Source organism: Athene cunicularia, assembly GCF_003259725.1.
Source record: "Athene cunicularia isolate RWA chromosome 2 unlocalized genomic scaffold, athCun1 chr2_part1, whole genome shotgun sequence".
NCBI classification, from domain to species: Eukaryota; Metazoa; Chordata; class Aves; order Strigiformes; family Strigidae; genus Athene; species Athene cunicularia.
The window spans coordinates 33,692,800-33,707,805 of NW_020799095.1; the positions used below are offsets into that span (position 1 = coordinate 33,692,800).

The following is a 15,006-nucleotide window of genomic DNA, read 5'->3' on the forward strand; positions in this document are numbered from 1 at the left end:
CTGGGCAAGGGGAGTCTGTTGATCCATTTGGGAGAAAGAAAGAAGGGAGTTTCAAGATTATTCCACGTTGTTCTCTTAGTTATGACAAAGCTACCTGAGAATGATGAGGAAGATATTTAAGATGTCATACAAAGGACATACTAGTTTATGGGCTCAAGAAAGGGGTGAGATTGTCTGCTAATGCTGATTTTAGTATCTTCCTTTTGATTACATTGGAAGACAGCAGAATTAGAGTGTCCATGCAGAAATCAATTAAAATAATCAATGAAGATGACCAATTTATAGGCAATTTTCATTGTTATCACAGAAAAAATAGTTTTAATTTCTGTGAGACAAGAAGAAACAGCAAGACTTCACTTAAACTAGCTAGACTAACTGAGATTACGTTATTATCATTTAGGAGGCAAAAAGAATCTCACTTGTACATTGTTGTTGGGAAGAACCTGAAAATCATGGCCAGGTTGTAGTAATACAGCTTCAGACTGTCTTAAAGTATGGGACAATTAATTCACAAAGTGAATCATGTGATAAATAACTGGTTAGAAGCTATTCTTAAATCCTTCCCTTTGCACTGCTTTTCCACAGGAGTAACTGCTCTCAGAAGAGACCTTTGAATCCTTGGCTAAAGAGTAAGTTCCACAGCTGACTGTGTGCTCGACTTGTTCTTTGTCTCATGTCTTGCTAACATTCAGTATGTGCAGGGTCTTACATTGTGTCAGTTATTTAAGGTTTTAGAAAACAGAAGATGCAGGTGGAACAAGTGATGTTTTCTAAATGCATTGTCCGACTTAAAAACATGTAATATTATGGTCTTTAAGTGTATGCAACAGGACTCCAATACTACAGGTATACACTCCATACTGTAAAGGAAGTGTTTAAGATATTTCAGTATTTTGAAAACCACCATTTTGAAGAGAAACATTCCCTCATGTTTCAAAGAATGATTTATCAACTCTTTTTTGTTAAAGCTCACTTGCTAGACGTCATCTTGTTTTGGGTTTTTTTGTAAATATAGTGACTAGAAATAAGTGGATATCTCAGATCTGCAATCTAAGAAACTATTCACACGGAGCAGAGAGACTCCTAGAGCAAGACAATAAAATTAATTAAGTACAGGGATCATGGCCATCATTACCTTACGATCTAGTACTTGGAATCTGCCTCTCTGGGCAGACATTTACAACAAATCTTTCAAAAAATATAATTTTTCTTTATTTTTTTTTGACATGGCAGAGATGCCAGTTCATGATATAATAGCCAAGAGGTTAGAAGGTTCCACTTTTGAACTAAAAAGTCTATATTTGTGACCTTCCTCAAAATAATTTTACACTTATGGGCAAAATTTTCTAGTCACAGAGATGTTAACTGGAGATGGGCCTGTTCCTTCAGCCACTTTTAAAAGGACAGGGTGGCTTTGTTTTGTCATATGCCTAGTTCTGCTAATGCTCAGCCTGCTGTGATAGTATCTGCCAAACCTAGACTGGTATGTGGATTCATGTAGAGAAACAGGATAATAAGTTTATCTCACTAACTTTAGGTATCAACATAAACGTCCATACATGAGTTATTAACTCTTGACTGGTTTTGGTCCAAGGAAAAAGTAGTTATTTTTAAGGTGCAATTCAGTTTTAGATACCTTAAGAGCTATTGAAATACGCTGACTAGATCTCCATCAATTATCAGGGAGAGTTACTAACTTAAGTACTGATGCCTATTTTGGTTTAGTGGACACCACTCATAGTTTCTGGGTATTCAACTTTAAGATACTCACCCTGGGGTAGTTCTGGTCCTATGGGAAAGCTGTAGGCCCTAATGAAGTTCTGCTGAGCTTAGGCACCAAGAATAGCCAGAGCTGAGGGAGAGTATTGGGTACTGTAGTTCTGGAGTGAGGATTTATTTAGACATAATGACTATTCTGCTTGATGAGAGAAAACACCTGATGAGACCACTGCACTGAAAGGAGCAGAGTAAAGCAGGCTCATTTGTTTACCACTGAAGGCAATAAATTCCAGGTGAAGGACAGAAAGTAACATAGAATGATAACTTCATAGATTGCTTGCCTATACGTTGGCTACATCTTTTATGTCCAAGTCCTTTATTAGCTCTAGCTCTACATGATTTAAAACAATCAACCCTTTAATCTCAAAAAGCATAGGTGAAAAAAGTATGGTCCTATGATTCTAGAAGCCTACAGAACATGAAGTAGAGAATACTACCTAAATGAGAATCTTCTTTATTTTGTCTTTAAGATTTAATTAATTACACTTCATTACTAGTGAATAGAGGTTTAGCTTTTAAAAGAAAATTTTCAGGTAACATAGACCCACCATCTAATCACATTTTAAAATCTAAATCCTGCCACAAATTTGTTCTGAATTCTAAATGTTTAGAATAGTAAACTGAGAGTCAAAGGTATGCATACTGTAAACCTACTGAGAAAAAGACAGCATGCAGATATCATGGAGAGAAAGGGATTTGAATTTTATGGGTCAGTAGCCTTTCAATACCTGTACACATTGATTGTCTACAATAACTAAAATTCAATGCAGAAGACACATTTTTAATTATCAGTAAGCCAAAGATTTCACGTGCATCATTGCCTCAAGCCAGAGAATGACCACTGAATACAGAGTGCTTTACGGGAACAAAGCTAAAACCAACAGCTGATGGCAGAATGCGTTGAAATCCAGAATACTAACTGCATCAAAGAAACAGACAGAGAGACATAATCCACAATAAATGAATTGTCTCATTCTCTGAGCTTGTTGCTACAGATCGTACTGCTTTTCTAATACTACTAAGGAACCAAATATTTCTGAACGTGTAGAAAAATGTATGTTTCTTGACAATATTCTCAGAAGTTGGAGGTATTTATACAGTGTGAAGAAATATCTACAATTAAAGACTTTAGTTATTCACACTCTTGAAATATGTGTAATTATTTCAATCTCTGAACATTAATTGTACAACATGATAAATACTTCTACATGAATTAACTTTTAAAATTGTTTGGTTTAAACCTAATTAAACTCATTCAGAATTAAAATTGCCTTTTATGACTTTAGCTTAATTTGTATCTGAAATGAATTGAGATGAACTGAATAATTCTAAATAACTGTCTGTATATCCATACCAGGATTTAATACAATTTTAATAATCTAGATTTCCTGAATGTCCTTGTAAATCTGATTCTTGTATGTGTGCATGATGCTTACTTTCTGCAGTGATTGCATAAATCAGAAGGTAGCGTGTCCATCATTTTTTTTAATATATTGTCAGTAATTTGTCCTTATGCTTTCTCTTATATGAGTTAATTCCTCCCTAGCCAAAGCTGCATTTCCTGAAGCACTGAATTCTAGTGTGTCTGTATGTATTCACAGAGGTGTGTATATATATATATATATATATATATATATGGACAAGGGTAAAGAGATCGGAGCTGAAGAATCTTTGATTGTATGGGTCTTCCTCTCAAAGCTACAATTAGTGACCTGCCTATGAAGTTTTAAATTTCAGATCCATTTTTAGGATGTACTTATCAACTGGTTTCACTACTGCTGTGTTACAGTTTGAGAGGCCAGTAGAGGAACAATACCTGTAAAAATTCAGAGGATTCAAGAAGAGCTCCAATTTTTTGTTGAACACAACTGATAACCCCAAATTCTGTAATAAGCCAGGCTACAGCTCATATTGCACTAGAAAATAATCTCTTATACCACAGAGCGATTGTCAGGATAGTCCTGGCTGAGGGTGAATGTGTAGTTTCCCTTTGAGAACTAACTGAGGAGTTACTAATGGGTAATAACAGTGCACATTTCACTTTTACACAGTGTTAAAACAAACCTAAGTTTGGCATAACTTGTGTTATGTTCTATGCATAGCTAGTGCTAGTGGGTCATGTTGCTCTTTACTTTTGCCTGTAGCTTAACTGGAAGGCTGTGCTGAAGTTTTGCAAGCCGCATGAAATTAGGTCCACATGAGGTATTACATCCATATGCTTCAGAAGCTACTATTAGATGCAGCTGAGAAGGTCCTCCTGGTTCACATACACATGTGCTAATACAGACAAAGCAAAAGGCAGAAGCTGGACTTGGTGTAAATAGATGTAACCTTTTTGTAATCAGTGAATTGTATTTTTTAATCAGTGATTTGTATTGTGCAGAACTGCTTCTTAATACTTGCAGACCTGATTTTTTGTCTTCTGTGAAATATGAACAGAGAATTCAAAGTGAATTCAAACCTCATTTTCAAGGTAGAACTTATTTGTACATTTTGCAGTTGTATAGAATGTTTGCCAACATAGAATGTATAAACAAACAAGGGGAATCTAATAGGACCTTCAAGTTCACATATGATTTATAGATGCAGATAGAACTAACACAGAAAATCATGTCCTATGTATTTGTACCACATTACAACTTGAGCCTGTGATGTCTCAGATCTTTTTTTTTAATTATGTATTTTGTTGACAGATGTATTTACCAAATGTATTCAAGTGTTAGAAAGTTTGCATTGTTTATAAGGGACAACTTTCTGCGTAGAAATCTTCAAACTGATTAGGTGGGTCAAATAAATGAGAAAGTCTGTCTTACAAGCTTTCCTAAATCACTGGTAAACTGATTCCTGAAACACAGAAGGGAGTTTGTTTGTCTGCTTTTATTTTTTGTTTTTGTTTTTAGAATGGGTAAAAAAGTAAAGAAGAAAGTAGAGCCTCCACCCAAGGATGTGGTAAGTTTATAAACTGCTATGTGCTATAAAATAAACGTTACAGTTATAGGCCCAGTTCTGCCATCCTTACATAGTTCCTTACTCTCTTAGCTTACCCACATTATTCTAAAAATGTCTTTCAAAGATGATTCTGTTTCTGCTTTTCTTGGACAGCATACAAACCAGAGTAACTAGGCATGTGTAGTTCTTTGTGGAGATTGTTGTCTTTGGCAGGCTTTGCAAACAGTAATGTATGAAACAATCCAGGCTTCTTTTTATTTGAAGAACAGTATTAGCTTTCCATTTGTAAAAATCAAAGAAGGGAGAGGAGCAACCTGAAATCTGTCTGTCTTTTCAACTGTGGAGGCATCCCCTTTCTTTAAGGATGAAAGAGTTAAGAGCCTAGATGGATCAGCAAAGGTTTTTAATACAAAATCTTACAGATATTTGGAATGACAGTACTATGTATTCTGGATCTATACAGTCTTCAGCAGCAGTTCAGGTTTTTCTGGTATCATTGGAAGTGCCACAGTGAGAAGTAGTAGCGCTGAAGACAAATATGGAATAATGGTGGTAATGTGACTTTTTTTCAAAAGCGTCTGACACTATTACGCTTTTAGAGAGTTTCTCTAAATTGACAATGTAGAAGGAGACCCCCCAAAACACAGAGGTTCAAAATAAAGGTATTTTTTAAGTTTAATTTGTTTATTCAGAAATAAGTACAGGAAATAAGACAGAAACATTGAAAAGAGTGTAATATAAATCCTGTGCCAGATAATAACTAAGTTAATGAAAATCAGGGCCTCAGTGAGTCCCACAGAGGAGCATGAAACTAAATGCAAAGTTCAATACACTGTTTTAAAAAAACAATAGGTTTGTCTGTAGAGTAATGGTACTGCAAGAGCTTTTTCAAAGGTCATTGAAAAGTTTATCAGCAAAAATTATGTCACCATTTCAATATTAAATAAGCATAAATAATTTTGTGTAAGACGGTAATATCCAATAGCCATGATGTCACTGAGGTATAGCAATTGATGTCAGGTTTTGCCCAACTGTTCTGTGGAAAGATGAATATTACAAACATAATTCATAAGCTCCAATCAATAGTAAATCCTTATGAAAGAAGACTTGACATAAAACTTCAACATGAGAGGTTAAATTGACCTAAAGCCATTTCTGTATGGAATAACCTAGGAAATCAGGAGGAGACACAAAGAAGGTAATGTGGATAGGACTAATTAAAAGTCTAAGAAAAAAAAATTGAAAGGCATGACAGTAGATTTAAGGCATACAGATGAGCTAACTCCCTCCAGAGTAATAAAAGCTTACTTTTTCAGAAAATATCTAGAAAGTAGAAGCAGCACCACAATTTCTAGATCCAAAAGACACCATAAATGTTTCTGGAGAAAAGTATGGTACAGCCTACTAACTATTACAATAAACTGTGAATAATGTTAGAAAATGTATTTAAAAATTGAAAAAAAAAATTACAGAAAAGGTCAGTAAAACTATTAAAAAGGAAAGAGTTGGTAAGAGTGAATTCCTGATGGCATCTGCAGTTTTTGGCTTAGTTGTTACCCTATTGTACTTCAGGCTAGCATGTCTCTTCTAACAGTCCTATCAGGAGAAAAAAAAAAAAAAGGATGTTGCGTAACAAAACAGTATTAAACATTAAAATATATCATTGATTAGGTGTAACTATCAACGAGAAAATCTTCTAGCTATGAGAATATTGTTACTAATGATCATGTAAAATCAAATCTCAAAACTAAATTTCACCTGGATATTTCAGATGGCAGGAAACGAGATGCAGACAAAATAAAAGATGTATTAGCTATTATCTTCTGATTGATAATCTGCTTATAAAAATGTCAAGTCCAAGAAAAGAAGCCTTAAGATAATGTGGACAGGCTTATAAAAGAGAGCCTTTGTGCTTGTGGAATGCTCTGGGAATATATGGTACTGCAGATGACCACTAATTTTTATAGTTTTCTAGGAACAGGTGGGAAACACATCTCCTAGCATATCCACTGCTTATATGTTTAAGAAAGTATTCCAGAGGACTCTATTTTACCTGCCTTTCATAATTTGTCTTTTACTATTATCTGTTATAAGAATCGGGCTTCTCCAGGAAAAATACTGCTTTGAGCCTCTATCTCTATATGGATGACCTTAGACAGTAATTCAGGCAGATAAAATATGTTAACTTTGACATAGATTGATAGGAACTTTTCATATAATACCTTCATTAAGTTTGGTCTGGACATTACTAGTTGATCATCAGCTAGGGCATAGACATTAAAAGGGAAGCCTAAGATTACCACTAGGTAAAATACTGAAGCATTATCACTGAAAGAAAACTATAGCTACCTGAATATTTTTGATAATGGCTTAATTCACAACAGTAATGTTAAAAAGGGGAATATGTGAAGTGGCACTGTCAACTCCTGAAATTCAGTCTCCACAGAAACACCTTTTCAGCAATTAATGCCTAAATATTTGACTTGTTTTTAGTAAGGCTTTCAACACTGTCTCTCATAACATCCTCATAGACAAACTGATGAAATACAGACAAGATAAATAGACAGTGTAAATGAATTGTAAACTAGCTGAACTGCCAGACTTAGAGGGTTGTGGTCAGCAGCATGAGGTCCAGCTGGAGGTCAGGCTCTAGTGTTGTGCCCCAGGGGTTGATCCCAGGGCCAGTACGGTTTAACCTCTTCATTAGTGACCTGAATGATGGGACAGAGTGCACCCTCAGCAAGTTTGCAGATGATACAAAATTGAGAGGAGTGATTGACAGACCAGATGGTTGTGCAGCCATTCAGAGGGACTTCAGCAAACTAGAAAAAAGGGAAAATGGGAATTTCATTAAGTTCAATAAAGGGAAATGCCAAATCCTGTACGTGGGGGAAGAAAAACTGATACAGACTGGGTGATGACCAGCTGGAAAGCAGCTTTACAGGAAGGGACCTGGAGATTCTGGTGGACGTGCACCAGCAATGTGCACTTGGGGTAAAGAAACCTAACAAAATCCTGGGGTGCATTAGGCAGTGTTTTGCCAGCAACTGGAGAGAGGGGACTATTGTCTTCCACTCAGTGATGGTGAGTGAGACCACACCTGGAGTTCTGGGTTCCCCAGTACAGGAGAGACATGGACTTACTGAAACAAGGCTGCCAAAGGCTTGGAGCATTTGTCATATGAGGAGAGACTGGGTTGGGTCTGTTCGGTCTTGAGCAAAGCTTGGAGGGGTCTTATCATTGTGTAGAAATACCTGCTAGAAGGGAGTAAAGAAGTCAGGCCAGGGTCTTCTCAGTAGTGCTCAGTGAAAGGATGGGAGGCAGTGGGCAAAAACTGAAACCCAGGTGGTTTCATTTAAACATAAGAAAAAAAAAAATCCTCTTTTACTGTAAGAATGGTGGAACATGACACAGCTTACCCAGAGAGGTTATGGAGTGTCCATCCTTGGAGATACTCAAGATCAGACTGTGCACCAGCCCTGTGCTATAGCTGATCCTTCTCTGGACAGGGCAGTTGGACCAGATCACCTCCAGAAGTGCCTTCAAACATCATCTGTGATTCAGTGGAGTATCTTGGGTTTATATTGTTAGTATAGAAGATCAGACAATGACAGAACTGAAACAGTTATCATGACCAGATATATATTAACTGTTATTCTAGGTAAAGGAAAAGGGGTTAAGAATATCAAATATATTAGTAATGCTTCTAAAGAGTCTACAGAAGGTGCAAGGATAAAGCAGACTTGTAGTCAATTAATTCAAATTTAAAGGATTTTTTTTTTTTAAATAACAGCATGATTAAACAATACAATGATAGCAGATAAATACATCCTTCAAAAGGTGGGATTTGTATCTAAATGGGAAAACAAGAAAAACCTTGCACTCACAAATGAGAAGGAAAAGCACAGTGTCACAACACACCAAAATATCTGGGGAGAGAGCTAGAAAGCTATCAATAAAGCTTTTCCAAAATGACTAGAAGCAAGAAGCTTCTTAGAGGAACACTATAAGGTGATTAAAGTCATAAAAGAAAAGCAAAATTACTTCTTTTTGTATCAAAAGACAAAGCTATATAGCAAATTGCTAAAACAAATGTGAATAAATTGTCCAAATATGAACAAATAGCATTTGCCCAGGTCTTGTCCAACTGAAAAAGAACTAAAACCTGAAATTGTGTTACTATTACTTATGGTATTTGATGTGTACCCTTTGTACTAGAGGAATGGAGGGTAGAAAATTTCCTTTTCAAAAAGAAATACATCAGTAATTACAGAAAGATTGTCCTACATGCTGTGGAAGAAAAAAGAAAAAAAAGAAAAGGTTCATGGATAAATAAGAATGTGGTAAATCAATACTGTTTGTGTAGAGGAAAGTGCAGTCTCTGAAATATTTTTTAATTTTTTCAAGGAGTGAGTGAGCCAGTGGATAATGGTGATCTGGTTGATACAGTTATTAGAGTTATTATTATCAGAAGTTTTTAGATCAGGCTCTTCACTCATATAAACACCAACAGGAAAAAGAAATTCCATTCCTGGCAATAATGTCTGGTTATAAAATAGAAAGCAAAGGTGAGAAAATAAATTACTGTTCAGTTGTCATAATGAAGAGAGGTTGCCAGTGGAATGTCGGGTTTTATTCTGCAACCTGTGTCATCCAGTTTATCAGAGTTAATGCAGATACTTTCGTAAAAATGGCAGCCAGTTACTAAGTAGGCAAAAGTGAATAAATACATTTCAAATTCCAGAAATAAAAGGCAAAACACCCCATGTCACTAGCAAATGCATTATACATGCACAAGTTGAATGCCATTAACAGTTCTGGTGTTTCCATCTCAAAAAAAGTACAGTTGAACTACAGAAAGATAAGACAGTGTGGCTTTCGTATTAGGAAGGATCAAAGAGAGTAGGTTTCTTCATTCCTGAAAGGAAATGATTGTGAAGAGGAATACCATAGAAACTTACAAAAGGATGAATATGCAGAGAAGGCAAATGGGTGTAATTTATTCCTCTGTTTCTTATGGTGAATGAACTGTGGAGGACAAATAAAATTATCAGGTTCTAGTTCTAAAACAAAGAAAAGGCACAGCTATATATATGGCTGTTAAACTGTGATACTTGTGTCTGAGAATATTAAGGGTGGCTAAAATACAGATGGTTTCAAAAATTATTTACCAAATTAACTGGTGGAAAATTTTTCTTAGACTTTTTGAGCACAAATATAAAATCACTAGATCACCAGTTCTCTCGGTGGCAGAGTGCTGGAGTATGGGAGGGAATATAAGCAAAGTTTAATAGTCTGCTTGCCCACACCTTTTAGAGGCCTTTGTCGAGGAGAGGATGCTGGGCTAGGTGGGTCTTTGGTCTGACTGGAAACATATTTTGTATCACCTTCATTTTCAACTAAGTTAAGTTGATGGAAGTGAAAAAAACCCCGCAAATACTCTGCAATTTCTTATGGCTTTGAAATCAAACGTACACAAAAATAATGATCAAAGTTATCTAGAAGTTTTTTAGTTACAGCTTCTTTTTCATTTAACTTGGTTTTTCTTAATATTATTCTAGCACACAATCTGTCCTGTGTGTGCCGTTAAGGGAAAAGTCTGCGATGATGTATGAAGATTTAGGAGCAAGATTTGAATTTTTTTTTTTTTTTTTTTTTTTTTTTTTTTTTTAACTATGCTGGCATTATGATAAGCAAAAGTCCCTTCCAGGTTTTCAGCACAAAACTACTTCTGCTAGGAAAGTGCCTATTGAATATTTCAGACAGTAGTGGTGATATAGTATGTAGTAAAGTCTATACAATTGGGCAGAGATTAGACCAATTTCATTCTGGTCATGTGCCAATCTGTCATTAAATCCTAGGAATTACCATTGAATTGTAATTTATATGATTACTTGTGAACATGAGAGGCAATGAAAATGAAGCAACATAGTAGCATCTTTGGTATCAACTCAATGTAAATAAATAACTGAGATTTAAGTCTTATTTCATAATTCATTTCTTACTAAACTTCATCTGAGATCAATCTTAGTGTTTATTTTTCTCTGGAGGAATAACAGCCTCTACTAAAAATTACAATTTTATCCCATCGCCAAGTATTTGGCCAGACTCAGGAGTTATGTCTGTGTTTAAATCATAGCACTCACCTGAAGGATCAAGTTCTGTCCACACAAGAACACAAATGTGCAGGAGTATGGAAGTATGAAGGTAGCTAAAGGAACTTTCAGTCATCTCTTAATTCTCTATATGCCTCTCATAGGGGTAGAATGAGTGAATGTAGCTGTGATAAACAGAACTTGTTGCCTCCTTACAATCCAAAAAGAAAATTTCCATTAAACAATTCCATTATTTTAGGCCTATCATTAAGATGTAACTTGGACCACTGTGCCACTATTTGGTTTAATTTTTGTTGCTGAGTCATTATTAAGCAAAATTACTTATTGTACAGTAAGCTGATTATATTTTCTTTAACAAGGAACTTTGTTCCATGACTTGTCCTCTGCCTCTAGCTTATCTCAACATGAAGTTGGACATGTCTTCAGGTTTTCAGACCTGCTTGAAGCTAGGGAGACCAGTTAATCACATTAGCCTGGTCACCTCTTAACTGTTAATGAAACTTGGATTGTGATCTTGCAGACTGTTAAATGTGTGATATGCCTCATGGAAGATGATGAAATTGCTTAGGTTTAAAAACCTTAAAATTTAGAAGTCTGGGTACTAGTATCATATTCTGCCTGATTTTTGAACAAGTCAGAGGAAGGAGAAGAAAAAAGACTCCTCTTTGTTCATTTTCCTTCTGGCACACTCATAACTTTTTTGATTTGCTCCAAATAATTTCCTTGCTTGACAGCTGACTTGTATGTATCTTCATGCCTTTATTGTTCAGCAACATGTGCCTCTGATATAGCTGTTAGAGGGTTTTATATGAAGTAAACCAAATAATAGACATTTAAATATCTATGGTATAAGTATACATTGTAATAATATTTTAAAATAATCTGTATTGCTATTTTAAATGATTAATCTCCTGTGTTTTAAAAATAAGTACATTAATATTGAGGGTCTGCATGACTCCAGTATGCAACACAGATACTCTATGGGCCTAAAGTGTGAGGATAGACCACAGGTTTTCCAGATCAAAAAATTATATTAAATCCAAATAAGCATAAACTTTTTAGTGGTAGAATTTTCAGAAATTGTTAAAGAACAAAAGGCTTTTTTTTGAAGATTCCTTTGCTTAAGTGATGTTAGTCCTAAAGAGTCTATTAAGAGGGTGAAAATTGCCAGATTTGTTGGAAGATTTATTTCTGTATGAGAGAGGTCAGAAACAGAAATGAACACTTTGTATCATTTCTAGCTGGATGAGCAGGGATTGTATCATGGAAATACTTCAGCTGGTACAAGATTGTAGTGAGCTAGTGAACTGAGTTGACAAAGGCACAGGAAGGGTCCTTTTTTTTAAAGCAACCACAAAGTGTTAATGCCACAGAGTAACCAAATCCTCTTCCTCACACAACACCTAAGTTCATAGGCTCTGTGCACAGCTGCTCAAAAGAAACAACTTCTCCTGTTTGTTTCCAAAGCTGCAGGATGCTCTTTGTGTAACAGAATTACATAGTTTGTTGCCTTCAAGACTTCCTAGATGTACAGGGAAAGTGTCATGGTTTCCCCAAAATCTTCATACAGGATGAAATCATACTTATATTTGGAAGTCAATTATTCTTTCTTATTTTTTGACAATGTCTCAAATTGTTATTAAAAAAAATTAATTTCTCCAAGTAAATAGCAACTCATGTTGATATTTCAAATTCAGTGTAGATCTTAAACTAGAGTATTTTTTTTTTAAATGAAATGTGGGAGTCTACTACAGCACATGGGAAGGCCAGTATAATTCAAACTGTTCTTTCCTTTTTTTTGGTTTGTAGTTTGATCCTTTATTGATTGAAAGCAAAACAGCAGCAACGGTTGTGCTAATGCTTAGTTCTCCTGAAGAGGAAGTTTTGGCCAAAGCTTGTGATGCTCTGTATAAATTTGCATCAAAAGGTTAGTCTTTTTGGAATGAGCTTTCCTTTGAATTCTTTAGATTTTGATAGTAGTACAAAATTTTTTAGTTTCCTAGCATTGAAATCTTCATTTTGTCTCAAAGGTCTCTGTCAGGGTTTTGGGGGTTTTCTGAAATATTTATCAAACCTGTATTTGCAGTTATAAAGAAGTCCTGTGGTTTCTGTGAAGGAAAATTTTATCATTTTGTTATAAAATTTTGCATTCTCTGTTGAATAGAGCTTGGTTTAAATATAACATAGATCTGTTTTGTTATGAGAAACAGATCTGCATCTGGGAAAGTATTTTATATGTTACAGTTTGAAACTTCTGTACCAATGTAGTTACTTCAAGATTCAGTTTTCAATGAAAATTACTTTTTTAGCCTGTTTCTGTTATTTTTGCATATAGCTCTTGTGTCAGTACTTCTGTGACAGATGATTTATTGGAGACTGCTCAGCCTCTGTTATCAAGCTTATTTCTGTATGTGTTGGGAATCTTAACAACTCTCCAAGATTCCAATTCTTCCAAAGTCCCTGTATTCTCTATAGCTAAGAGTCATGTTCCAGGTACCCAGAAGACAACTGTATAATGAAGGCTCAAAATTATGTAGCATGTAGTTTCCTAAGTTCCTCCTACTCACTCCATGCCAGTCACTCAAATTGGTATACACTGATAGCATGCTTGGTATAATTATTCCATTTTAATATTAATTTCCATTTAATTTATGTTTTCTTTCAAATTTATGGTTTTATATGCTGATTGTTGTACTGATGGCAATTATCAACACTGCTGAAATTGTGAGAGAGGAGCTCAAGGCTTTGACAGTTGGCTAGGGATCACTGGATTCTGAAAGATGTTTGGGTTTGGCTTAATATTGCAAGCCTGGTTGAGGGCATGCAACCAAATTTTGAATATGTGAGGAGAAAATTTGGACTTTTGGGAGACAGCTGTGAACCGCACACCATAAACTCTTGCTGGCTCCTTCCCTGCTGCCCACAGTCAAATAAGACACACTACAAGAGGACAGATATTTAATTTTTCTGTTTCTACTAAATGAATAATACTTTAAATAGTTTATGTGGGTATTTCTGCAGTCTTCCAGAAGACTAGACTGTAACTTTGCAGTATGGCACAAGACAAGGAGTTGTTTTCGCTTTGCAGTTAATTTATTTCTTGAATGTTGCTAGTAAATTAAGTCCCATCTATCAGTAAAAACTAGTTCTTGTATTTTAATTGTGTTTTGGCCTGCGAATGAGCATAGTTCTCCAGTTTCTTCTCACATTGCTCATTTGTAGCCAGAAAGGACAGACATGGCTCATTAGATAATTAATTATAAAGCTCTTGTGGGAACTGAGAATAGGAGTAGGTTTTGGATTTTGTTTCTTGAGGTTTGGGTGGTTTTTGAGTGAGCAAGAACAGAAGGCTGTAATCATACAAAACACTTCTGCTCTTTGCATGGCCAGAGCTTATTCAGCTACAAAGTGCTCCATTCTCAGGTGGTAGAAATCTCAGGTGGGATTTAATGATCCAGATCCTAGTAGCTGCTTCATTTGAGGGGTAGTACAGATCTACAGAATGAATTAACTGTTATTTCAAAGAAAATAAAATTGGGAGGCAAGAAAACAGCAAAATAAAATGAGGTTCTTAATTATATCATTCACCTGTATTTCACTAAATAGAAAGCTGTGCTTTGTACTACCACTGCAGTCTCCTACAAATGAGCTGGGTGTCCAATAGACAGAAGCATCCTTTGATTCACAAATGTGAATTAATCCTAGATATTGTTAATCCTCAATACTATTTGACACATGTTTATTTGGGGTATAGATTAGACGATCTGCTAAGGTCCTGTCCAGGCCTTTGTTCTTTGATTCTATGGTCCAGTAAAAGATTGGTAGCTGTTTTGCTTTGTTACATTAGAACTGTGAGCTTGTTGCATTTTCATAGAACTTTTAACCTAATTACTCTTCAGGTGATGAAAACAAAGTGACACTTCTTGGTCTTGGAGCAGTGGAACATCTGTATAAACTCATCTCACATGAAGATCCAATTGTACGCAGGAATGCCATCATGGTATTTGGCATCATGGCTTCTAATCGTAAGAATCTCCATTGTTTAAAATACTTTTCAATGTGTATGAGTGTGGTCATCAAAGCAATAGGTGGCTCTTGTGAACAAATCCCATATTAGCATCCCAGAGTAAAGGAATAAATTCATCTAGAGTGAACTCTACTG

At 35.5% G+C, this 15,006-nt stretch overlaps 1 protein-coding gene across 1 annotated transcript in view; it reads left to right on the forward strand.

Moving 5' to 3' along the window:
* The first annotated feature begins 574 nt into the window (after window positions 1-574).
* The window catches only part of ARMC3 (armadillo repeat containing 3), a 55,467-nt gene continuing 41,035 nt past the window's right edge, over window positions 575-15,006 (forward strand). Inside the window, exons 1-4 of the mRNA XM_026843520.1 lie at window positions 575-629; window positions 4,680-4,728; window positions 12,654-12,771; window positions 14,744-14,869. Coding sequence (XP_026699321.1) covers window positions 4,681-4,728; window positions 12,654-12,771; window positions 14,744-14,869 — 292 coding nt within the window. The 5' untranslated portion in view covers window positions 575-629; window position 4,680. The remainder of the gene's footprint in view (window positions 630-4,679; window positions 4,729-12,653; window positions 12,772-14,743; window positions 14,870-15,006) is intronic.